Source organism: Conger conger, chromosome 14 (assembly GCF_963514075.1).
Source record: "Conger conger chromosome 14, fConCon1.1, whole genome shotgun sequence".
In the NCBI taxonomy this organism is placed as follows: Eukaryota; Metazoa; Chordata; class Actinopteri; order Anguilliformes; family Congridae; genus Conger; species Conger conger.
Genome location: NC_083773.1, coordinates 22,389,939 through 22,413,886, shown reverse-complemented (window position 1 = coordinate 22,413,886; position 23,948 = coordinate 22,389,939). Strand labels below are relative to the sequence as shown.

Genomic DNA, 23,948 nt, shown 5'->3' with positions numbered 1-23,948 from the left:
AACCATAAAATGCATCTCAGCCAGGAATTAATTCCGGTACAATCATTTGGTTTTGAAAATGATCCAATGCCTTTCACTTGCAGAATGAGATCATGTTAATTGCATTTCAAATTTAATAGACATGTTCATTAACTACACTATACTTTGGCAAATATTGAGCGAATATTTTATTTTCAAAGTATAAATGATTGTATACATTGACTATTACCAGCACAAACAATGTCATTTTAAATGGGAAAACTAGTAGTTATACATATGAATACAGCTTAGTCGGTTTTTTATATGAAGATTATTCAACAAAAAAAGTGACCACTGGTTAAATGTTTGGCCATCCCAGTTCTGGTCCCAGGTCCCTACTGTGCCCTTGTGTGTTCAAATGTGTCCGAAGGGTCACCTCCCCACCCTTGCTTGTAAACATTATGAGAAGCCCACAGTGTAAATGCATCCATAAAAGGGTGGGGATAAATTAATTTATTGGCCTTATCCATTAAGAATGCTTTCAAATATAATGAACAAATATAAAAAAATGTACAATAAAGAGCGATGAGCAGCTAAAAATGAAAATAAATCTATATTTGTTGTGATCACCCTTCCCCTTGCATCAACTGCATCAATTCTCTTGGGTCCTGCAGTTTTATAAGGAAATCAGCTGATGGGTTGTACCAAACTTATTGGAGAACTTGGAACAGTTCTTCTGCAAACTTTGGCTGTCTTGCTTGCTTCTGGCTATCCTGGTAATCCCAGACAGCCTCAGTCAAGTTTAATCTGAAATGTGGTCTATTAATATGTTACTTTATTTAATAAAGCACTAATAATTCACTAAGATAACATTTTTTGAAAAATGCACTAGGTTGCCTCTATCGAATTGACTTTTGTTATAACAGTGTGCCAATATTTACTCATCATACCCATTTAAAAAAAAAAATCCACAGCAGCCAAGGTTATCGGGTATATCGCTGAAAGCAAAGCTGACATCCGGAGACTTGGCACTTTGATCGTAGGCGCAAGCAATTTGACCGAATCCTGTCCTTCCAAGGTTAAGCAATACTTCTGGAAAAAGTTTTGAATCGAGTTAGTCCAGCACAACATTTTGAGGGTAGTGGAATTGCAGGGCACATTCTCAGTCTCTGGGTTTGCACAATTCCTTGTCATAAGCGCTTTTTAACTCTTCTGGTGATTACAGAACCCCCGTCTCCACAGTAGACTCATCTCTCTTTCCTTTGTCTGTTCTTGTGTTGGGAAGAGTACAGAGAAAGCCACACTTAAAATGCCATTCATGCACAGAAAATGTCCAGAATGTTCTCTGTGGCTTTAAGGAGTATCTCCTTTGATCACTGGCGTGATTGGTTCTTTAGTTCCCGGCCGCACTGTAAATGTCATGCCGTAAGCTTGCTTTGACTGTGATCCATTGCTGCAAAATAAAAAAGAAGGAAAGGCAAATAAATGACAGGACTTGTCTGTACATGGACAGCAATTAAAATGTAACATTGTATCACATACAGTTACGCTGTTAGGCTTAAAACACTTTCTTGAAAATATTCTCCATTTCAGAACATTTGCCGTATAGCTTTATAATAGAGGGTTGGAGCAGGTAAGGTAATGCATTTGAATACTGAACACTGAAATCCCATTCAGCGAAGGGACTTTGCTGTACCTGGTGGGTGCTTTTGGAGCAATGGAGTCCTGAGCTTTTTTGGCCACCGTTCGCTCCAGCTCACCCATGTCCAGGCCTGCGGACTGGCGAGGCAGGCTCGATGTGCTCTTTGGTTTTGGAATTGGGGGTGGCCTTACTGGGATGGTGGGTTCATCTGCTGAACCCCAGTCATCGTTGTTGGTGTTGACCTCCTGGAATGAGTGCTTCTGGTCCATCTCCAGCATCTTTTTCTGCAGGATGCTGAGAAGAGTGGCCTGGCTGGGGGAGAGGGCCTGCGCTGGTGGAAGGGGGGGCTGTGGCTTCAGCTTGTCAGCTTGGCTTGGTGGTTTGGGCTTGACCTCGGCCTTCTGAACAGGGAGTTTAGGAGGACCTGGTGGTTTTGATGCCTTGGGTTTTGGGGGTGGGGGAGGAACCATGCTTGGAGGGGGTGGGACAGCAAGTATTGGGATAGGGCTAGGGACTTTCTGCGAGGGGGGGTCAGGGGGAGGGAAGCTGGGAGGGGGCTCTGGTTGTTCCAGGCTGCTCTCTTCCTCTGTGTCTGAGTTGGCAAATTCTGGAGGCGGTGGGATGAAGGGAACACTGACGTCCTCCTTGGGCTCTTCATGCTTCACCTCCTTGGCTTGACCAACCTTCACCTCCTGCACGAAAGTGGTATCTGGTGCCGTGGGTGGCGCCTCCTCAGTGTCGTGTTTCTCAAGGAGCTCCGCCACCAGACTGCTGGGACTCGCAGATCGCGAGTCGTTCTCCATGCTGAAGCGGTGCAGTGGGTCTGGACTCTCTCTTCCACCGTGAGACAAGGATGAAGTTGGCCTGGGGATGACTGTGAAGGAGTTGGGCGTGGACTGACTCTGGTGGATGCTTACAGTGCTTGGCTCACCGTAGCTGTTTCTCTTGCCACTGTTCTCTCTTGACAATGAGCCTCTTTGCTTTTCTCGTTCTTTAGCGGCCTGTAAGAGTGCAAGAGGTGAGGCGGCGCCTGGTGTGCTACTGTCTGGGACTCTGCGGTAGTATGGAGTGCGGCTGACATATGGAAGAAGCTTACGGCTCCTGCCTGGTGAATTTGAATAGGGGGTGGCAGGTGGTGTCTTCTCAGGTATAGGGGAAGCAGTTGGGGTCAGTTCTGGGGTGGGCTTATTGGGCACTTGAGGTGTTAGTAATGGCAGTGGAGTCACCGGTGTATCTTCCTGTACCTTGACAGCCTTGTCAGGGAGAGTGGACTGCAGGTTCTCCTTGAGGTCCTGAAGATCCTTCTCAAGCTGGAGGCCACTGCTGTTCCTCCTAGCTGGCTTAGTGGGAGGCACCTGTGCCTTGGCTAACCCAAATTCAGTGTTATCAGAAGGCATTTTTTCATTGAATTGGATAGGGATTGGGTCAGTAGAATTGTCCTGTAGGAACAGAATAGGCCTTGTTGGTTTTTCAATGTCTGGCTCCCTGCTCAGTACTCCAGGTTTAGGCACGCTGTATAGCTTTGCTGTGTTCTGGGGGTTGAATGTAGAAGGTGTGGAAGCAGAGGCAGGGGGTGTTGGAGCTGGGAAAAGCGGCAGGTTGTCCAGACTTGACATGGAGGAAAGCCTTACTGGCTTCAGTGGGGGAACTTTGTGAGATTTAGGTGGGGTAGTTTGAAGTTTCTCTACAGACCCTGGGGGTTTGGGAGGGGCAAATTTGGGACACTCTGGGCCATTAGTTAGTGGGGCTGAAATAGGTGCAGAGACATTAGAACTGGATAGATCTGAGGGAGCCTTTGGGGGTGCCATTGGTGGGGGTTTGAGAGCAGCAAAGTTAGGATCCCAGCTGTGGTGTGGTGATGGAGATTTAGATGGGGGTTTAGGTGGAGGCATAGGTGGTGGATGGAGGGAAGCCAGATCTTCATCTTGGGGAGAGGAGTCGAAGGAAAAATCTGGTGGGGGAGGAATGAAGAACTGTGATGGAGGAGGCGGCGGTGCCATTGAGGGAGGTGGCGGAATGAATATGTCCCCTTCCACTGAGTCAGGAACAGATACTCCATTAGAGAGTTTCCCACCTGAAAAGCAGGAATAATTTTCCTATGAGGAAGTGCAAACACACTGAGATATATAGAACATGGCTAGCAGAAACAAGAACAGATACTTTTTACTATAAAACCTTTTTTGTCTGAATGAGGAACATGGCTTTTTCATTTGTCACAAATATGGGCACGACAACAGCAACATGTTTAACAAAGGACATGTTCGTTCAGGAAAAAACATTTAAAAATACTGCTCATTAATCTAGTGCTTACCCTCCACAACTTATGAATTTAGCTTCTTATTACTTATGATGGGCCTTTCATGTGACTCATAAGATTCAGGTACACATTGTATTTAGCCTCCATTCTGTGCCACCAATAAAACCAGAAGAGCTGGTTTAAGATGTTTAATCCTTCACAGGCCTGTATAAAAGAACACCTGAATACAAGTCTTCTCCAGCTAAACACGTACAGTCCCCTCCAAACGTACTGGAACAGCAAGGCCAATTCCTTTGTTTTTGCAATACACTCAATACATTTGCGGTTGAAATAAATACAAGACGACAGTTCAGTATTTCAGCTTTTATTTCCTGGTGTTTACACCTAGATGCGTTGAACTACTTAGAACATAGCACCTTTGGTATCAGACCACACAATTAGAGAAAAAATATTGGAACAGAGAGTAAGCAAATGAAAATAAATGACACTTAATATTTGGTGGCATATCCTTTGCTTGTAATAACTGCATCAAGCCTGTGACCCATTCACATCACCAAACTGTTATATTCTTCTTTTGTGATGCTTTTCCAGGCTTTTACTGTAGCCTCACAAAGACCCTCTGGTCTTCATATTGGTTTATCTTTTCTAGCACAAATACAGTCTTCACAGGCAAAACCCAAGGATAAAACCAAGAGTAGACATTCAGAACTATTTATTGTTTAACCAATCAATCTAACACGATCTAACATGTTCCAATACTTTTGCTCACCTAAACATTGGGTGGTCTGATACAAAAGGTGATATGTTCTATGTTGTTTAACAAATCTAGATAAAATACTAGGAAATAAAAGCTGAAATTTGGATCTTTCATCTTATGTACATATTTTGACCTCAAACTCAATTGTCTTTGGTGTATAGCAAAAACAAAGGAATTGACCTTGCTGTTCCAATACATTTGGAGGGGAATGCATGCATGACCTGTCACATGAACACTGAGAGTAAATCTATTACAAAAATGACAATATTAATCCACTAATCTATCTTGCTTCATGAGTGCCCATATACTGTACATCTGGCACTGTTCAAATACTGTATCTCAGTAAAATGTAGTGTAATGATATAACTGACAGATGTGCCACCACTGTCCTGACCACAGCCTGCCAACCATGTCTTTAACCATTGAAACATTCTTCAGAATGTTCTGTTGGACTGTCACATTGATTTGTTTTGACAGGGACAAGAGATGAATTGGGTTATTTTTTATTGTGACAGAAGCCATTGGTATAAGGTGGAGTGGTATAAAACATTTGTTTCTCCAAGTCCTTAGAAAGATTCAGTTGGTCCCTAGGAGAAACCTGACCTCACCTTATGTCAGATCCTCCTCCTTCTTGGTAAACATCCACACTGAGCATCAAAGGAAATGTTATCATTCAATTTATTCAGACTTTGACCTCCCTGATGATTGGTCTGTTTTAAAAGGCTAAATGTTTCGTTTATTTGTTTCTTTGTCTGGGACAATGTGCAAAAAACATTAAACTTGATTAATGAGAAATGATGCTTTGCACCAGATTTTAGCTCCAAGCTAAAAACCAGCTGTTTCAAAACCTAGTGTGGGCTCTTATTTTTCAGCAGCTCTTATTATTACACAGCAATACCCTGCACAATCAAAATGGCTTTGGAGAAAAATGTATTTGGTTTCCACAACTCTAATCAGGCACCCAGTCCTAGCCCCTATACCTGCACTCACATAGATGAGCACAACAGTGCCATTTTGGAACTGAAGTGGAGTATTTCTGCCTCTGGAGAACAGGTCAGCTGAAGCTGGTGACAAGCGGGATATTACCTGTCCCGTTTGTGTTTGGTCCTTTGAAGGAGGAAAAAACAGGCACTTTCGGGGTTGGGACGGCAAACCCTTGCATGATGTCAGATGAGGACTGCAGGGAATAAAAAAAAAAGTGTATGACTGTGATTCCTTCAATGTCTAAACATTACATACGTTTTATGGATGACGAAGAAGTCATTGGGTGTGGGGAGAGGGTGTGGATGGGAAGGCTGGGTGTAGGAAAATATTCCTTGCTGAGGTGAGTGACGACTTTGCTTGACAGAATGCCGGCATACAGAAAAGAAACCTGTTCCTCTGCTGCAGACTTGTACAAGCTTGCCAACTTGTTTATTACCGGATGCCACATACAAGAAATGATTGAATTATGAGAAATCATCCAAAAGGTTGAATCCCGAATACATTATTTTATTTTATTATTTCATGAAGTCATTCATGAAAACAGGATCACTAGTTATCGAAGAGCCCAAAAGAAGCCACTCCTAAGCCACACCTGGCAACCACAAGAAAATAAAAATATTCGAATAAACCGGATTAGCTAACTTTGGCTTGACACAGAACAAGCAGCTCACACACCCTTCTTGATACACAATGTGTAGGTTACCCAGGGAACAAAGGACTTTTCCCTTACTTGTGACAGTGGCTTCGTATGTATAATGAACAACCAGGGCAACCGTGTCACGTGTTAACATACATAGAGAAGGAGGGTCAAGTACACCTGATAGGGTTCACCTCTGCTGAAATGTGGAGAATGTGTCATTTTTTCATACCATTCCAATCCTTCACACCTAATTTACTTGGGTTTTCATTGTTATTTTTATCGTTTTGTCCAGGGAGCTCCTCAAAAGCCTATTCTCTATTCTGCACCTATAGATACAGTATCGCCCTAACTCAATCACAGCACGTTCTGTCCAACAGCCCACATTAAACCCACATTTCTGTTAACAGCACCGGATAAGGCTGAATTGGGGGGGGGGGGTTAGAGTAACAGTTTAATAGTTTAGAATGCGTTGTGTCTCCGTTTACATTCCAGTGTGGGAGGCTCTCTGTACGTCAGGTACTTCCTGTTCTCGCCTTCATCCAGCTCGTCTCTGGGTGTGATTGTGTAATGGCTGAGAAATGCGATCTTGCCAAAGGCGGCTCCGCCAGGTGTCACTGGCTCTGTCACTTGCGAGCAGCGGCGCTAAAGACTCAGACAGGGGTCCTGTGTCACGCGACCTTCTGCTCAACCAATCTCTCCGCAGCTCTTTGGCTAAAAATAAACGTTGGCCGTGTTTACTCAACACAATCCCAGCCGTCGGACCGTGTGCTTGGGCAGGGGAGGGCTATGGCAGGACGAGGGGTGGGGGTAAAATAAGAACCTAAATTACCCACGGTGGTCCCTACGTGAGCCACAGCACGTCACCCTGTCCTAATGGAAGACGCCATGGTTAAAGCTTGACAGTTATGTTGTCCAGCACTGTCTCGGCATCATTTTATCTAACAGGCTGAGCCTCAGAGAGTGACTATCCTCAGCCCAGTCCAGTAACAGAACTACTGACTCCAGATCCACATTCACAACCTTTGATCCAAAGTCCAGCCCTAAAAACACTACTCCACAGTACTGTACCCGATGACCTGTTGTCCCAGTACACACTGGTCTTATTTAGAGGAACAGTTCACTGATCATCTCTTTAAAAATGCAGTGATTATTGAAACTGTAATGTGAAGCTGAAAATTGAAGTGAAACCGCACGTAATATTGCTAATACACTGTTCGGTCAAAATGGAAATACATTTTTCTGTTTTATTTACTATTCTTTATTCCCCAAAATGTTACTTAGTAGATTTTAAATGTTTGTAGTGTCGGATGGTCCATGCCAGAACTGTTATGACAACTGATTAGAATTGTGCTATATAAGGCAAATCCTGTTATTGTATCACTACTTCTAATAATCACTTCTAATAATCCTTCTTATTATCAGTATGATACTGTATATGGTGTATTATTAAATAACATGCCGTATGTATAACATGTTAATCAGAACAGTTTAATTCAACCAGAGATGATAATGAAGTGGTCTGTTGCATCACAAGTATGTTCAAAATCTCTGTACTTGGTGGGACTAGGCTTTATGTAAGCATATCTGAAATAGTGTGAGAATTTGGATGATTAAATCTGTGAAACACTCACTTGACACGTTCCTGGTAAAGAAGACAAATTGGGCCAATTCATTTCAAAATGACAAAATGATTTAGCTCTAAATGCCTGATGGCTCCTTCAGGACTGAAAGCCTAAAGTGTGGTAAAGCTCTTCCTTAATCATATGGCATTGGGTGACTGGGGGAGCCTGGCCACAGTACAACGACAGCCACACATGGCTCAGTGACCAATAAAATGTCTCTTCATGCGTAAACACTGCAGTGTCTTTACAGGACACAGACCTCACAAACTATCCTCATTATTTACTGCAGTGATATCTTTTGACAAGTTTGTTAGGTTGGATGGTCAACATTCAGAATACATTCTACAGAATCACTTGTATTTTTAACTATTGAGAGGATTTCCCCCGGATGTGAACGGCTTTGAATAAACCTCAGGTAGCAGTCTGGATACTTACTGTGCTTGAGCTGAAGTGTTTGACGGTTGGCCTGGCCCTCACTTTGGCTGTGCCTGATTCAGGAATATGAGCAGCGTCTATAACGAGCTCCACATTGTCTGAAAGGAAAAGAAAGACTGTCACCCTGTTGTGCTAGTATGTATGCTATGGTAACTCAGTTGTGTGTCGCTTTGGCAATGGGAAATGTAATGACAAGAAGCAACATAGATGGAATAAAATGAATGTGGCCAAGAGGGAACATGAGGTATATTATACATAGGCCCATACATAGTTCTGTTGGGAAATCTGATCAATTCTGTTGGAACATTTCATCAATGAATCAGTGAATTAGGCTTTCAGTTTTGGAGTGCGATCAGAACTAAGCTTTGACCGAGCATGAATTGTTTCTAATAAAAGCTTGAGATATATAGTGCTATGTTACAGAAACAGACAGTCCAGAAATTTAAGTCTAACCAGGGCAGGGCTACCTTCAGCCTGACGGTGCTGGCAGCACATGAAGGAACTGGGAAACTCAGCTAGTACCCAGCGAACACAAAGTGTTCTCACAATGTTATTGAAATGTTATGAGTAGTAAGAGACAGACCGCATACTGATTGTATACTTATTTTTTCTGAATGAGCAGTTATTCTTCATTACCTCTCAATGTATTAAAAAAGGTAGTGGCATGTGAAGTCAAGAATGTTGCGGTTTATACTAGATAATGTTTTTGTAGATTTTTGTAGATTTTTCACCTTGTGTTTGCCAGCTGGAGACAAAACGATATTAATCAGCCAGACATTGTTTGTAAGAGGGCTGCTTTATTGCGTCACTTATAGGGGCATTTTACTAACATGGTCTAAATTCATGAGAGCAGGCCTTGTCCTTCTACAAGCACAAGAAAGTCGAGAACTAAGGTAGTTGAGATCCCGTGAATATCAGGTTGCTTCAAGTTCTGGCATGGACTATCCGACACTAAAAACATTTCAAATCTACTAAGTAACATTTTGGGGAATAAAGAATAGCGTAGTTTTGTTTGATTTGAACATTCGGCTAAACCAACTTAATTCTATGAAGTGTATTTAGCTTTTACTTATATTAACAAAATGCTACATTAAAAGTATAGCTTAACTGTGCCATTTGAATGGATTCATGATTAAACAAGGCCCTTAAGTAGTAGTAGTATTATTGTTATTACTGCCACTCCTTCTAGTGCTTCAACTGATATTAATTCTCAATACTGCTATTCCCACTTATACTAATAAGGCATAGTATTACTAATACAGGCTAAAGTCCACTAATGCCTTTGACTTTCTGTTGGAACTTCAACTTCAATAGAATTGTTGTACTTGTAACCCAAATATTGAAAACATTTTTATTTTTTTTATTTTTACAAATGGTCTTTTAGCCAAAGACCTTGGCAACCAAAAGCAAAACTTGTCCGGCAAGAAAAATGCATTTCCTCAACAGGTCAAGTTAGTTCTTAAAGGACTCCTGATTTATATCAACACGACAGCAAGTATGCGCTCTATGATTAACTTCTAAAACATGAATCTGATTTTAATTTGTTTTTACAAATTCAAACAATCTGTAGTATGTTAGTACAATGTCTCTGTGGCTAGGCCACAGTGCATATGCACACTGAAGCTGACTCTGAAGCTGCAATCAACGATAAGCAACACATCTAATGTACAGTAGGTCTTAATATAGTTCCTAGAAAATAAAAAAAAGGTTGACGTATAAAAAAAAGAGGTCCCGCAATTAATGTTATGAAATGTGATTCATTTACAAATTGTATTTGTTGTGAATACTCCCATGAATATAGAGACATACTGTACAGTCAGCTTCTGATGTTTGCATGTGTTTCAGACTGTTGTGGGATTACGTACTTATCTTCATGTGCATATAATAGTTTTAAAGTTATGATACTGGGAGTGGGCTTAACATTGGAGAGGTTGTATACCCTCCCATGAAAAATGAAATAATGAAAATCTCTTAGAACATGGCTTGTTATTATTTATTGTTATTGTTATTATTCCATTTTTAAGATTGATGCAGACTCCTTGTTTACACTACTTGTCTCGCCAGTCCAGGACCATAAACACTGGCTCTTACCTTAGAAACCTGGCTTGGCTTATACACCTCAGATTTGCCTACTGCACTTGCTATGAATGACTGAACCAACTGCAGGATGGAATGTCACATACAGTAACCTTGAACTTACTGAGTTTATATGAAAATGCCATTCTATTTTCAAGATTAGTAATTCCCTGATTGATTAAGATTGACTCCTCTCTTTTTTTCATAGGGGAAAGGATGTAATGGTTAGAATCAATTGCCATATGTCTGTATATGTTTTAATTCAATCAAGATGTATAGCACAATTTGTAGGATTCTAGCAGAGCTAAAGGTCAGTGGTTTGTTAGCTTAGCTGCCATATTTATTTACTAAGTTTTTAAAAAGTGGCCAGTCACAAAACAGTTATTCTTGACATCCACAGCACAAATGCCATATGAACACAACAGCATATACAATTTAGTCAATCATAAGTTTTCTGTAAATATACTGTATATGTAATAATTTGTTGCATATTATTCCAGATTTCTGAAATCACACATCTGACAACCCCCTTACACACTATTCCTTATATTAAAGGAGCTTACTAAATTTCTACCAGGGTTTACTCAAATTCTTCCATCTATCCTTGCTTATAGTGGGTCTTTACATATGTATTAATTCACATGGCGGGTCAGACAGTTTTCTGAGATTATTTAAACATTGGTCTCTAAAAAATGCCAAATATCCTTAATCAAGGACACACAGGTTAACACACTTGTGGTAAGTAACTAAAACCTTTCCAAGGCGCCTCCTGACCGGTAGCCTATATGGAAGATATCTGATTAGTAAAAATGCCACGTAATGTAAACATTTAATAATGACAAATAGGCAAACCTGTACTACTAGGTTGCCAATGCAGTTATTTAGTGGGTCGCCTGATGATATTGTATAAATCACACACAGCAACAGTGAATAGAGTGAGGTCATACTAATACTAAGTCTCTTATGAAGAGTAAGCATAACCTGACATGTACTTTACTGAACACTGTCTTCAGTAAACAGTGTGTGTTAAACAATACGGCAAGATCAATGACATGGCCAAACTCTTGAGAGACTTTACTTATGGGTTGAGCGTTATCAATAAAATGTAAATATGGCATGGACAGGTTTAAATTACGTATACACAAATACAAAGTTTACACAAAAGACTAGCTCAAGACAGCCATTACTAGAAAGTTACCAAAGGGCTTATTTACCGTTCCTGTAGGCTTAAGGAACCCTCTATGGTAGATGTGAAAAGTGTGAAAGCTCCCATATTTAACCATTTTAAGCAACAAAGAACATTTGGACTAGATAGGGTTCCTTTATAGAGACATGATATCGTTTTGGAATAATTTCCTGAGAGTGTAAAACTGCAAGAGGAAAAGACTCAATTGTCTGTTTTATCAATACAGTCACTTGACCAAATGATAGTTAAAACACGGATTAAATGTTTTCATAACCCCCCCACCCCAGCAGAGCAGGAGCCTAGAAGTTCGCTAGCCTACGTCACCTGACAGACAACTTGGGTACAGGTGCAAAGTTCGGCGCATTTCTCGAAATAAGTATTTTGTATCAAGAGTTATGAATAAACAAATAATAAGTGAATTGTAAAGTTCCATTTCATACATACCCCTCTCCTTAATTTCAATGTTGGTGTCGAAAAGTGACTGGTTCTTCCGACCCAGGAGGTTACTAAAATGACTTTTTTTCATTTTTAAAGTATAGTAAAGTAAATATTATTCCGTAAATAATTACACGGTATTTTAAAGGGACATTTTCAAAACAGTTTGCAGATAAAAAAGTTGTCAGACTCAGTTTTCTTCGGCAGGTGGATTCACGCACTTCACTTCAGTGCTTTCCCTTTTCCCTTTGCAAATCAGATGGGTAAAATGGCCTCCGCCTCATTCTCCGCCCCTTCGTATATCGACAGGTGAGGTATAAACAAACCCAGAGGATACGAACGCCCAAACCTTCCCGTTTCGTTTTTGGGCCCCCCAAGTTTCAGTACTGTGAGCTCTTACGTTCGCACCATCACACCCTTCATTAGTCACAGTTGTAACTATGGCAGCAACAGCATTCCGGTTTAGTATTTTTATTGTCTAGCAGCGTTCACCTGTTCAAACTGACGGGTGCAGTGCTTGGGTGTTACGACTTTGCGGTTACGACATTTTTCCCAATAATGCATTTCTGTCTCATAAAGAATGTAGACCTGTGGCGCAGTTTCCATTGAGAGTAGACTGGGCCTATTACACACCGAATTCCCATTGCTGGAGCATGAAAATGCTTCTGAATTTAATCTGAACAATTTTTAACCAGGGCTATGCAGAGAAATTGTTCAGAGTGAGGAGATGGCTAATATTACTGAATCAGGTTTGACAGGTGTGTTGGTATAATATTGAAAGAGATTTGAGGTCAGTATGGTGTGTTTTAAAGCTGTGCATTGGAGGATTGGGTTTGGTAGGGGTAGGGGGAGGGGGTGTGGGTGAAATTGAAAGGACGTTTGTGTAACACATGTAGGTCCATAGTGACATGCTCTTGGTTTCCTTGGTGGAACCTGTTCAGTCATTCTGGAGGAATAGCCTTTGTCTGGCTGTGATTTCCCAAAAATGATTCGGTCACACTTTGCAATAAGGTTACATAAATTGCCATTAACTAATATCATTTTTATCATTTCATTATGTACAAACAGATTAAGCATGAAATTAACTTTTCATTACTTAACATATTTGTTAACTGCTAACGAATGTATTAGTTACATAAGTACTTATACATTAGCGAATCATAGGATAAACTTATAATTAGTTATAGGTTTATCCTATAATAACAAATACATTTATAAAAAAGTTTCATTCCAATATGAATTGGCATTCATAACAAATGGAGTTGTCAATTGAATCTATTTCATGATATGTTCATGATAAAATATATGGAATGGTAAATAATTAAATATCAACACATGTCAGAGTGAGTACTGATAATAAAATCACCAGTTATGACTTATGTATTACATGGAAAGCTATTCTCATCTTGGTTCCCAAGATGCATTCTACTGGTCAGGTGAGTAATTCATGACAGGATAGATAATGATTCAATTCCACTCTCGTCATTCTTGAAAGCAAAGATAATCTTTGCCATTTTATTTAATTTTTTTGGTGAATAAATCTATGTGGCTAGCAAATAAGTCTAATGGCAGTAAACCAAGCTCCAGGCTGAAATAAATGTGTGGGGTGAGGGAATTTTCTGTAAGCATTTCAGAAATCCTCTCATTGAAATCATTCCATTCTCTACAGTCCAATTCAACCATTATTACAATGAAATTGTAATTGAAATTGGCATAGACTGCTTGAACCCTGACTTGAAGCCCAGCACCATCCTCCTTCGGCCTGGCTCCCTGTAGAGTACGTTTAATCTAAACTCAGGTGTGCTGTCGCTGACCTTGGCTAGAAGGCATGCTGACTAAGCTACTTCAGCCCATTTGACTCAATGTGAAAATATGTAAATGTAAAATATGGTTATTTCTAATTATATAATCACATAAAATAAACCTCAAAGTATACTGAACTTCAATTTGTTATATCTTTTTTTTACGTTTTCTCAATTTCCCCAACTTTTAGTTATATTCAGATGCACCTAAAAATGAGTAAAAAAGTGTAGCAAATGGAAGTTACAATTTTAGGTTCATCTAATTAATTTTTTCTTTCCAATGTATCTCAATAAATTGTAAGAAATCAAATAACTAGCCAATGTGTTGTTGCTGGCTACAGTAGTACAGGCATTGTAGACAAAACAGTAACTCCATAGTCAGCATCTGTCAGCAGTTGATATTATATACATTTTCAAATACTATAATTCTCCTCTGTGAATTTATCTATATATTTTTAACAAGAACAAATCCACAGTTTATGAGGCCAGCTAGTGTTGAGCATCTTGACCTCTTCTGTAACATGAGGCATATGTTCCTTGGTTGTAGACCACCCTCCCCTCCCCCCCCCTCCCCAGCCCCCATGCAAGTAGTTAAGTGATCTGTCAATCTGTCATTAGGGCAAAGGTTTAGTAAATGTCTCCCTCGGTGTAGTAGCTGTCAGGTAATCACCCTCACAGGAGATTGCATGACTGTGTGAGAAGGCTAGTATGCATGGTACTGAGGGTCTTTGATTTATCTTTAAGCAGGCTTAATATTACCTGACCTCATGCAGCAGCTGATCCCCAAGACATTTTTTGTTAGGTCAGTATCATTTCACACCCTGAACAACATGCACACATCCATGATAGAGCATGATACAGCAGTAGAGAAAATAGCCAGGCAGACATTGTGCAGAGCGCTGGTTAAGCTGTGCAAATATGGAGGCACTGCTATGAAAATGCACAGTAACAGCTTGCAGTGCTCTCCAGGTACTGTGGATTCAGTCCCAGGCTAATTTATGGAAATTGCAGGGACCTTTAACCTTTCTTAACTGGACCTTTCTTTTCTTATAATGCTGATGTAACACTACCTACTGGCATTGAAGCTCTGGAACACTGTCACCGACTTTGAATTTAGAAAAAAAAGAAAAGAAAAAAAACATTTAAAAAATAAAAAACCTCCTCTGTGGCGGGTTAAGGAAGGAACATTAGCAGCCTATAGTGTTCCTTCCCAAGGTTTGATTTGCAGACACGGAATTTGGACTGGTCGGTCCAGTTCCGCAGTCTTGCAGGCGGTCACCACACATTTGCAAGATATTTCTAGAATGTGCTGTCGGATCACAGCATGAAGACCCATCCCTAATTGCTCAGGTTCCTGTGGTTCATCCAGGTAAAACAGGAAGTGACACGGCGTTGATATTTGACAATGATGCAGGTGAAAGTATAACAACAACAAAGGCAAAAATGTGCTTAGAGGTTAAAGGTAATCGTTTTTGGTAAAAATGCCCAATAAACATTGTGACCAAATCTGACTTTATGTCCATTTAAAACGTATTTTGTAATTTTTATATTGGTTGATCATTGTGATGCATCTAATTTGGGTGTCTTAATCAATGTTAATAATGCTCTTTTGGCAGTAATATTCATGTTGTTTTATCTGTGTAGACTCTTGCTAAAATATATTTTTTTATATATGTTTTTAATGTTGCCAATAATTCAATTTGCTTTCCAGTTTCTAAATTTACATTTAAAAAAATCAAAAGGATTGTTTGCGACATTTTTGTTCATAGATCACAGTGCCAGGATTTGAGTTCCTGGATACAGTGTTAATTGAATGAAAAAGAACTAAAGGAATGCTTTAAAGATTTTTTGAAGTGATTTGTCCTGGATGGTTTGTTTTATTCAGAGCATTGTTAGAGGTTCCTCACTGCCCCCAGGTGTTCCTGTAGGAGAAAGGCCAGGTGATATTTCTGCATGGCCTACACTAGCTCCCACGAATGAACGTAAAACACAGCAAGGAGGTCCTGGGTTCGAATCCTGGTCAGCCAGGGCCTCTCTGTGTGGAGTTTGCATGTTCTCCCCATGTTTGCGTGGGTTTCCTCCGGGTACTCCAGTTTCCTCCCACAGTCCAAAGACATGCAGGTTAGGCTGATTGGAGAGTCTAAATTGCCCGTAGGTATGACTGTGTGAGTGAGTGGTGTGTGTGCCCTGCGATGGACTGGCGACCTGTCCATTCCTGTGTATTCCTGCCTTTCACCCAATGTATGCTGGGATAGGCCCCAGCCCCCTGTGACCCTGTTCAGGATAAGTCGGTTAGGATAATGAATGAATTAATTAATTAATATTGGCCAGTACATGGCATCTGAACCTTAAGACTTGAAATCTAGATCAGGCATACTGCTCATACAGTACTTAGCTGATTACTGCAAGCTGTCCTCTAAAGTGTTTTTCTATTGTACACCTCATGAATATTGCTATTGCTATCTGTTGTTGTTGTTGTTGTTGTTTTTTTGCTTGTCTATAAGTATTATTTTGCTAGAATTATTTTGTAGCTATAAGTATTATTTTGTAGAATATACCATGAAGTGTACCATTCTGACACATAATCCTGGGATACATGGGCAATCCTATGGGTGCTTTGCTAGCCATTCACCCTACCTACCACAAACACTTGTTGTTTTTACCAATCGAGGGTGCTCCTTTGATGCAGTGTTGAGGCTTTGCCATCTGATATAGCAGTGCCGACTTGCTCAGGGGATGTGGTTTGTGCCATTTCCAGGCTTCAATGTTCTGAGCGGCAATTCAATATTAATTCGTCAAAGGATGAATGAGAACGGGGAAGTTGGCGCCTATAAATAGTACTTTGGCCTATCGCTGTCCCGCATTCACTTGGTTTGCACAGGGAGAGGGGTGAATGTATAGCGGCGTACTCAGAGTACTGTAGCATATTATGTAGGCTGCTATGTATCTGAGTGTGTTATTTCAAAAGTACGCTAATACACATATGCGGAGTGATGTTACGGTGTGTTTGTTTTATTAACTTTTGAGCGTACACTTTTCTGTGATTTTGTAGGCTATTCACTCGATAACGCAAGAGACCAACAGTCATTCGGGTGTGCCGTGCAGTTGGCGTCAGATCTCGTTAGTGTGTCTCTAAATGTTAATTTCTTAAGACCCTAGCTCGGGGTTTAAAGGGAGTCTCGGCTTCGTCGTTTATAGTCTAAGCAACAGTATAACATACATCAATTATTTTAACGTGAAACGTTAACCGAGTCGGCGAAAGAAAATAACATTTATCTACAGGGCGGCGTGTAGTGTAGTGCTTAAGATACATCACTAGGTCCCGCAAGGGTGGTGGCTCGATCCCCCACAGTACTGCATAGCTGTTGGGCCCTTGAGCAAGGCTCTTAACCCTGTATTGCTCCAGGGGGAAATTGTCTCGTGCTTAGTCTAATCAACTGTTAGTGTTATCGACCGCCTTTGGACATTTAAAGTATCAAAAAGCTTAGTTAGTTCATGACCGGTGGGCTATGGATTTCCTGCTCTGGGAATTAGATTAAAAATAAAATAAAATAATTACAACTAAAAATTACGCTCTTAGTATTCTTTTTAAGCGATCTAACGTTATCGTTACAGCGCCTATCATGGGCAATTGAACGGATTAGTGTCGTGATCTGTGGTGTCCCCAGGATGCACAGAGCTGGGATTGGTCGCGAGCAAACCAGCTAATGCGCATTAGCCCGCTCATAATGCCCAAAGTCCTAGTTTACCTTCTGGAAGAAACGCATTGATCTACAAGGGCCGAGAATAAACAAAAACAAGGACTTTTACTCTTCTTTTTTTTTTTTTTTTCAACACATTTTCAATTTCAGTGTGTTTTTCATCGAGCACATCCGTACGATCATCGTGGAGGTGGCTACGGAAAAAGATGGGAAACAACGTTGCAGTGGAGGAGCTGAATGCTTGTGAGAGCCATCAGTGGTATCGGAAGTTCATGACTGAGTGTCCATCCGGACTACTGACATTTTACGAATTTAAACAATTCTTCGGGCTGAAGAATTTAACAGAATCATCCAACGCCTACGTCCACACCATGTTCAAGACATTCGATATGAACGACGTAAGAATATATATTTTTTTGTTGGATATTTTGTTGTTGATTCAATATCTCCCCGTTTGATGTGTATAGCAAGCCTACAGTCTATAGACTATGTGTGGGAATGTTTGTTTTCCAAGTCAGTGCTCAACATAACAGGTAGTCTAATTTGACACAAAATAGGCCATCAATTATGTCATGTTTACAAACATGACATTGCAATACTTTTTTTTTTTTATTATTATTTTTTTTTACAGATTTTACAGATAGTTTTACAAGGAATCTATTTTAAATTCAACGATTTAGAATTAGAGATGGTTTGTTTTTTATATTAAAGTCATATTGGTTTGAAGTTTCCAAGCACATCTTAAGTATCCCCTTGCGACGTTCTTCACTGCTTGCTGTTTTAATTACTGTGTAAATGAAATATAATAGCATGCCTAAATCATTATGCCAAGTAATGACTTATTTATTAATGATAGGCCATCGTTAACAAATTCTGTGGGCCTGAATGGTACGGTATGACGGTATGGATAAAGGTTAAGATGTCAAACTCAGATGATCCCCGTTAGCCGATAGATTTTTCCCCAGCGACCTAATTTGTGTTAAGGTAATCCGCCGGCTAAATTCCGTCATAATTGTTGGCGTGTGTTGTGAAGGAGGGGATTCATGGTTGCACCGGCCCCTTTGACCCACGTAGGCTACCCGAGGTGCCAAAGATTTGATTTAAAAAAATAGCTTTTCTTCGTTGGTGTGCCATTTTAAGCACCTGCCCCCAAAGGTCTCTGCGCATCCATAATGTTGGATAGCATATTGCACTGGGCGCCTGAAAAGCAAAACATACGATCGCAGTTACTGCCTTATGCTTATCTGAGATGTAAAGCCGCAACTGTCAAAGAGTCAAGGCTCTTCGCACCCCTCATTTACCCAACGCAAAGTCCCATTCCCACACTTACATCAGATGTATCCTGATGTGATGGAGATGCTCGGTTTTTCAGTGTACCGTTTTATTTTGCCTCGTTTAAAAATGCACACTGTCTATTTTCTGTTGAAAGACTCACCAGCTAATTAGGTATGTCAGTAGCTTTGTAATCTTTGGCTAAAATAACCTCATCTTGGCACACAGCACTTTCTTTTGGAGGATGGCCTGTGATTTTAGTATCCCACCCTGTTCGCAAAAACTGAGCAGTGTGCATCTGCTCTGGGCCAGAGGATAGGTGTTGGGATAATGTGAATAAAGCTCATCCACATCTGTTGTGGGTCATCCCCTGTAGCTGTGCGTCACTTACAAAGCAGTAATGACATCATTGTCACGATGCCGTGTAAGTAGTACAGCTCTCTGGCATAATGACAGCTCAGCTGTTCACTGGGGAGAACAGTGAGGATGGCTGTACATGTGTCAGACCATAGCACACATAGAAAAGATAAATGCAGATAGGTTGGACCTACTATTAAGATTGGGCATTTCTAATTGAGAAAAAATTTAATCAATTTGAAATACTAATATTATGAACACTAACTTAACCCAATACCTTTCTTTGAGCTTTCATGAAAAGAGCGTGTAAGCATAGATTAAATCCAGTAAGGTATGGCACACAATTTATCATTTTTGTCCTTTTCTGCTAAGTGAGGTCTTTGTGATGGAGTTAAATTGCCAGTGCACTCTGTGATTGGTGGAGTGAGAACTGGACCACTTTGATTGTCATTAAGTAGTAAGAACGTTCTGGTTCTGCTTCAAGCTCTTCAATCTGTGAGGGTCTGTGATTGGTGGAGTGAGAACTGGACCACTGGTCATTAAATAGTAAGAAAGTTCTGGTTCTGTTTCAAGCTCTTCGATCTTTGAGGGTCTGTGATTGGTGGTTTCATGGAATTGGTGGTTTCATTTCCCTTTCATTGAAGAGCCTGTTTGGAATTCTAAAAAGAGCTTGTTTTTATGATAAGTGGGTCACAAAAAAGTAACAAAGTTAAGCAATTGATAAATATTAATATTTTTTCTTTTGATTTGTGTTGTACTGTCAGTGTTTGACTTACAACCCAGGTTATGGATATCTACTACCTTCAGTATACTGACCCCCTGGCTTTTTAACTGACCTCATATTTATGGTGTATAAACAAGCTGGCCTCTCTGATGAACCAGTATGCATTATGTGAATATGTTATCCCACACAAACCCATACATTTATGGATAATTGTTTAAGCTCAAATGCCTGAGCTTTATTGCAGAATAAATCATCCCCACAAAAGTAGTGATGGGGAACTGGGGCCTGTTTCACAAAAGCAGGATTACTGAGCTCTTTTTAGTGCATGTTCCAGGTTTAGGTGGGGTCCGGGTTTTACACAGCGCTGTTGTAGAACCTGGTCATGCTTGCTGGATGGATGAAGGCGGAGGGTCTCCGTTGTTCTGTGTGTGTGATTCGCAGGACGGCTTCATCGACTTCATGGAGTACGTGGCAGCACTGAGTCTGGTCCTGAAGGCGGGGGTGGAGAAGAAACTGCGCTGGTACTTCAAGCTGTACGATGTGGACGGGAACGGCTGCATCGACCGCGACGAACTGCTCGTCATCATCAAGGTGAACACCTGGACTATTATATTATTTACTGCTTTTCATATGCCTTTTTGTAGTAAATGACCTTATTCAGGGCTGGCTACATTTTTATATTTTTTCATAAGCCCTAGAGTACTGAGTACATGGAGAATTTAGTACATTTTTCCATAAGCAATTGAGGTAAATTAGCCTTTGTCCCAGGTACAATGACAGAGATTTTAACATTACAAGCACAATTCCCTAAAGGCCCACACACATCAGCAGTCTCTTCCTGGTTTTAGTGTCTAAAACGCCCACAAAATGTTGGCAAAGAGCAGTGACATAGGTTTTGTAAAGTCCCTAACCCCGCCCCCAGAGCCTAATCCCCCGCCCCTCCTGTGGTCAGGTCTCTAATAATTATGCTAAATTATCATCCAATAATTATGCAAAAACATACATCAGATCATGTGGGAAATCATTTCACAAACAGCTTGGAGAAATAGCAGTTAGACCCTAAAATATACATACTTCTACCAAAATTGCAATTGTTTTTCAGTATGGAACACAAATATAAAGCTCCAGGATGATATGAAAAGCTCAAAAACACTAAAAATATGTGTGGGCCTTGAACCTGCAGCTCTGCGTGTTTCTCTGTTTTCAAAATGCTGAGTACATGACAACAAAGCACCTACCATAGAAATACCATAGAGGATTTGCATGTCAGGTCGAATCAGTTTAGATAAGCTGAAGTAATCCATGTCATGTTGTGCTTCCCATAAACACATTACTGTGTTCCATCATTTGTATTTTGTGTCAAATGACCTGGAAAGACCTGAAGTGTTCGTTGCACTCCAGTGATAGTTGTCTGAGAAACCAGTATGATCAGAAATGTGATCCCTTTGAAATTAAAGTATTGTTTCAGTCAAAGTGACAGCTGATGTGTGATCATGTTTCTTTGTAATATGTCTGATAAAGGTTTGCTAGAAACAAAAAAACCCAGAGGATAAGTCTTCTGCACAGGCTGTTCTGAAATGACATGGAAATTTGAAAGTACTTGTTTTGTCACAAACCATGCAACAACATACTTAACCCGCTGATATCCGTCGATATTCTACTTGAATGCAAGGGTATGTGGGAACACGATTAAGAACACTTCCAGTTTTAAGCACTAGGTGGTGCTGAAACCTCTTGTGTCAAAGTGTGTTAACAATGTAGTGTGTTGTAGGCAAATTCTATGACTATTTCTTCTTTGGGGACCAAATTCTTGTTCAAAACAGCATCTCGGGCCAGTTTTTCACAGACTATTCATAAATCATACCATGAATAAGATGTTCTACATGCATGCAAAAACAGTCTTCTTAATATATGCAAAGCTAATAGATATTTTTCTGTCACTGGCAGAGAGAGGTATTCTGCCTGTGCAGATGCTACCATCAGCATAGTTTGTTTGTGATATAACTTTTTTTCCTTGCCAGGGATTACATTATTACATTATTGGCATTTGGCAGACGCTCTTATTCAGAGTGACATACAGTTTATTAGAGTAAGCAGGAGACAATCCTCCCCTGGAGCAATGCAGGGTTAAGGGCCTTGCTCAAAGGCCCAACGGCTGTGCGGATCTTGTGGCTACACGGGGATTCGAACCACCATGACTGTCCCAGTCATTTACCTTAACCACTATGCTACAAGCCGCCCGGGATAATATATTGCATGTTATTAAAGCGGCGGCACGGATGGTGCAGTGGGTAGCACTGCCGCCTCACAGCAAGGAGGTCCTGGGTTCGAATCCCCGTCGGCCGGGGCCTCTCTGTGCGGAGTTTGCATGTTCTCCCCGTGTCTGCGTGGGTTTCTGTACCAAACCATTGTACAGTTTTACAATAAATAAAGCTCATAAATTGGTTCTAATCGCCACAGCCAATGGCGTTTCAACGTCATCGCATTTACAGAGAAGGGGGTGGGATAAACAGTGTTGTGGTTTGAGGGTGTTTGTTGCTGTAATTCCTCTCTTGACCGTTAGGAGTCCCAAATTACCTATTGTACCTTTAAGTCTTTGCTCTTGTTTCTCTGCATGCCACAGTCCATCCGTGCCATCAATGGAACGCATCTGGATATGACCGATGAAGATTTCACCAACATGGTGTTCGACAGAATTGACATCAATGGTGATGGTAAGGCTCTGCACTAAACTTGGAAATCCCTGATAGGAGATCTGCTGGGCAGTTCAATTCAAACTGCCAGGAGTACTGAACCTGTCAGAATTCATCTGTGAACCTGGCTAGATTTACAGGTGCACCTATAGCATTCTTTCACTGTATTCAAATGGGGGAAAACAGAGAGTGTTACAAAAATAGACAAGGTAACAATCTCATAAGCTTCATATTTATTTATCAGAAATATTGATGATTTGTGTGTGTGTGTGTGTGTGTGTGTGTGTGTGTGTGTGTGCGCGCATATGTGTTGTAGGTGAGCTGTCTCTAGAGGAGTTCATGGAAGGTGTTCAGAATGATGAGCAGCTCTTGGAAATGATGACCAAGAGCCTGGATGTGTCCCATATTGTGAAAAAGATCCAAGGGGAGATTTCTGCAAATTTCTGATCCCACCAGCAGCAAACGTCACCTGTGTGCCTCACGGACAGTAAGGGAAGGAGGGGACAGTTCTGCTGCCTCATTCTGGTACTCAGAGTCAGTCAGCCCTAGATGATGTCATCACCATGCATCATATTGGAGGAGCTGTGCAGGACTCTGTAGCTGCACAGGGACAAAAAATGGCCACCAATTTGCCTCATTTGGGGCCTGCCCAGCAGGACTACATGATTATCCACATTACTGTGAAATGTTTGTAGTTTGTGCTGAACCTGCACGTTAACCTCATAGGAACATGCTACAGCCAAAGTCTTACAGTTCAAATGCTTGATGGATTTAGCTGGTTTGTAGCTTCAGAGGAAAACATGCTTGTTTTATTCCAAATATGCATTGCATGATCTGTAGCCATGTAAAGAGGGTAAAATTTGATACCAAAATGACTTTAAAATATACCAAAAATAATGCATCTTTGTTATAATTTTTAAATGGAACTGTGTTGTGCAAACCCGCTCCCCTCCCTGTTTTTTTATTTAATGCTCACTCAGTGAGTCCTGTGTCTCGAGTTGGTCATATACTAGCAGTGTTTAAGGGCTCCCAGGATCTTTGCGTGTGTTGATTAAATTTAAACTTTTTATTTTGACACGTTTGACTTTAAATTCTTTGATTACATTTTGGAAATAAAGGATATAGCAAATCTTCTCTGTTCTCTGTATGTTGCACTTTTGGCTAAGATATGGTTTATATTATCTGTGAACACAGGGAGCTTCTTTATATTTGGGTCAAATATTTTTCTTGATTTGGCTCTGTACTACACAATTTTAGATATATAAACAAATAATTCATACATGTTTAAAGTGATCATTCTCAGCAGGGTATTTGTATACATTTTGGTTTAACCATGTAGAAATTACAGCACTTTTTATACATTACACCTACAGTACTGTGAAAAAGTTTTAGCCAGGTGTGAAAAAA

The 23,948-nt window shown here is 40.6% G+C and overlaps 2 protein-coding genes across 3 annotated transcripts; one reads left to right on the top strand and one right to left on the bottom strand.

Annotated features, from left to right (window-relative positions):
- Positions 1 to 143: 143 nt before the first annotated feature.
- Positions 144 to 12,402, bottom strand: LOC133109628 (uncharacterized protein C6orf132 homolog). The gene is made up of 5 exons (XM_061219048.1): positions 12,002 to 12,402; positions 8,296 to 8,393; positions 5,701 to 5,791; positions 1,655 to 3,674; positions 144 to 1,411 (listed from the first exon to the last, which is right to left on the bottom strand). Exons 1-5 carry the CDS (start codon positions 12,081 to 12,083, stop codon positions 1,312 to 1,314), a joined length of 2,391 nt encoding a protein of 796 aa, XP_061075032.1. The 5' UTR covers positions 12,084 to 12,402; the 3' UTR covers positions 144 to 1,311.
- si:ch211-103a14.5 (guanylyl cyclase-activating protein 1) lies at positions 12,269 to 23,674 on the top strand. 2 transcript variants are annotated; one of them, XM_061219050.1, is made up of 5 exons: positions 12,269 to 12,301; positions 17,646 to 17,893; positions 20,290 to 20,439; positions 22,472 to 22,562; positions 22,858 to 23,674. In XM_061219050.1, exons 2-5 carry the CDS (start codon positions 17,702 to 17,704, stop codon positions 22,986 to 22,988), a joined length of 564 nt encoding a protein of 187 aa, XP_061075034.1. In that variant the 5' UTR covers positions 12,269 to 12,301; positions 17,646 to 17,701; the 3' UTR covers positions 22,989 to 23,674. The 2 variants fall into 2 exon arrangements, with proteins under 2 accessions (XP_061075034.1, XP_061075036.1); XM_061219052.1 differs by lacking the exon at positions 12,269 to 12,301 and adding an exon at positions 16,683 to 16,795.
- Positions 23,675 to 23,948: the final 274 nt, after the last annotated feature.

Coding starts and splice junctions, on each gene's coding strand:
- si:ch211-103a14.5 (XM_061219050.1), top strand. CDS start 17,702: ATGGGAAACAACGTTGCAGTGGAGGAGCTGAATGCTTGTGAGAGCCAT. Junction 17,894..20,289: donor AGACATTCGATATGAACGAC/GTAAGAATATAT, acceptor TGTGATTCGCAG/GACGGCTTCATCGACTTCAT. Junction 20,440..22,471: donor AACTGCTCGTCATCATCAAG/GTGAACACCTGG, acceptor TGCATGCCACAG/TCCATCCGTGCCATCAATGG.
- LOC133109628 (XM_061219048.1), bottom strand. CDS start 12,083: ATGAAAAAAAGTCATTTTAGTAACCTCCTGGGTCGGAAGAACCAGTCA. Junction 8,394..12,001: donor CATTGAAATTAAGGAGAGGG/GTATGTATGAAA, acceptor TTTTCCTTTCAG/ACAATGTGGAGCTCGTTATA. Junction 3,675..5,700: donor ACCAAACACAAACGGGACAG/GTAATATCCCGC, acceptor CCTGCTTTTCAG/GTGGGAAACTCTCTAATGGA.